Below are 2273 nucleotides of genomic sequence, written 5' to 3'. Positions count from 1 at the left end.
CGTCCGCGCACCCAGCAAGGGTACGAGGATTTCCCTTCCGTTCCCCAATCAAACGCCGGTGGTAACGGGACCTATCTAGGGTTAGGGTTTGCCTGCGGAAATTCGACGGGCGAATCGACAGTGTGCCTTTGTCTCCATCCCATCCATTGATTCCGCCCATCTCGATTCCATGGGAGGTTTTTGCTGCAGCAATTCCAGGAGGTAATGACACTCAAATTAGAGCTATTAAAGGAAGAGGAGAAGATCTTCCTACTGCTTCTTGATGTAGTCCGTCACTACCGCCTTGGCACTACGCTTCGCGTCGCCGGTGGCTGGGTCCGGGACAAGCTACTAGGGAAACAACCTACTGACATTGACATTGCCCTTGATAATATTACGGGCCAGGAGTTCTTCCAGAAAGTAGATGCCTACCTAAAGCTCATAGGGAAGGGGGACAAGAAACGAGGAACCAAACTTATCCCGTGGTAAGCTGTTCTCCTCTCTTTATGATGCTAATCCTCCTCCTCCTCCTCATTATTGTTACTATGACACTTCGACACATGTTTTTTGAGATGCCATAGCTATTTTTTAACTTGAATTATATATTGCCTTTTTTGTGCAGCAATCCAGACAAATCCAAACACTTGGAAACTGCTAAGACGTACATTTTCGACCGAGAAATTGATTTTGTTAACTTGAGGACTGAAAAATATGCAGAAAGCAGCCGCATTCCCACCATGGTGGGCGCCACTCCTGAAGACGATGCCCACCGCAGGGACCTAACAATTAATAGTTTATTCTTCAACATCAACGACAACATTGTGGAAGATTTTACTAAAAGAGGTATTGACGATCTCATCAAGGGCCTTATTGATACTCCTCTAGATGCCAAAGCTACCTTCTTGGATGATCCACTTAGAGTTCTTCGGGCAATTCGATTTGCCGCTAGATTCAACTTTACGTTATCCGATAGGTTGAAAGAAGCTGCTTCGGACGAAAAGGTGAAGTTGGAACTTGCTTGCAAGATCAGCAAAGAACGTGTTGGGAAGGAGATTGATCTTATGATGTCAGGCCAACACCCAGCTGATGCAATGTCTTACATTCGTGATCTGGGGCTATTTCATATTGCATTTGCTTTCCCCAAAAATTGCAACCCTCCAGTTTTTGACAATTGTGATCGGTGCTGTGTTTCACACATTGAATCGGCTTGGAACTTTGCAATTTCTGTGCACAGCGGAGTTTCCCATCCCATGCTGCTGGATGAAGAGGAAAAGCTTTACCTTTATAGTGCACTCTTTTTTCCCCTTCGAAAGATGTTCTACTTGAATAAAAATTCTAAGAAGATTGCTGTCACTAGCTATCTTATTCAGGAGTCATTAAAGCTGCCAGCATGTGTTGCTAAATCGGTTCTCGACGTGCATGTTGCCAGCGGAAAGTTTGCTGATCTGGTGCCCCTCTTTGAATCAAATGTCGCTTCGCGAGCTGTCAGGGAGGAGGTAGAAGATGTATACCATGATATACCAATGGACACATGGAAGCGTGTTTATGCAGGAGTCGTACTTAGTGAAATAAAGGACTTATGGCGGGTGGCACTTGCTATATCCATTATCTTTCATCCAGAAGCTGAAAATGCGGGCGGCACAATCAGGCAGCAGCGGGATGAGCTGCATCGGAGGAAAGAGCAGTACATGAGAGTTGAGCGTTCCATAACTGATCTAGGTCTCATTGAGGTGTGGAAGTTGGAGCCATTGGTCAATGGCAACATCATAATGCGAATTATGCAAAAGTCAGAAAGTCCACTGATCGGAGAATGGAAAAAACGTGTGTTCAAGTGGCAGCTTGCGCATCCTGAAGGAAGCAGGTATGATTGCGTCGATTGGTTGACGGGATCGCACTCGAAACGCCAGAAAGTAAAATCCAGCATCTCATGGTAAGCTGCCTATCTGTGCTAGTTATGTCAAGTCATGCCTTGCTGTGACGTGAATTGTAGACATCTGTCGGCATGCCGCTGTTCATTGAATCGGTTGGATACCTCTTGGCTCGCATTGGACGTTTAGTTTATAGTTCAGTTTACAATTCAAACTATTGCATAATGGATTCTGCCTAAATGTTTGTAATCGCTGCCCCTCTGTCTACTCTAAAACCAGGGAGAGAGGGCACGGATCAATGAAAAACCATAATTTCCTCAAAAGAAAAAAGGACGAAATCACTGTTCTGACCTTCTCGACGATCTTTGTCACAAAATGAACTCGACAATGAAAGTATTTCACGATCTGACCCTTTTGAAACGCCGC

The 2273-nt window shown here is 45.1% G+C and overlaps 1 protein-coding gene across 1 annotated transcript; it reads left to right on the top strand.

Moving 5' to 3' along the window:
• Positions 1 to 204: 204 nt before the first annotated feature.
• LOC123084529 (CCA tRNA nucleotidyltransferase, mitochondrial-like) lies at positions 205 to 1913 on the top strand. Its single transcript, XM_044506082.1, has 2 exons — positions 205 to 464; positions 602 to 1913. The coding sequence occupies exons 1-2, from the start codon at positions 205 to 207 to the stop codon at positions 1911 to 1913; spliced, it is 1572 nt and encodes a 523-aa protein (XP_044362017.1).
• Positions 1914 to 2273: the final 360 nt, after the last annotated feature.

Source organism: Triticum aestivum, chromosome 4A, assembly GCF_018294505.1.
Source record: "Triticum aestivum cultivar Chinese Spring chromosome 4A, IWGSC CS RefSeq v2.1, whole genome shotgun sequence".
Classification (NCBI taxonomy): domain Eukaryota; kingdom Viridiplantae; phylum Streptophyta; class Magnoliopsida; order Poales; family Poaceae; genus Triticum; species Triticum aestivum.
This window is presented reverse-complemented; position numbering and strand designations above follow the sequence as displayed.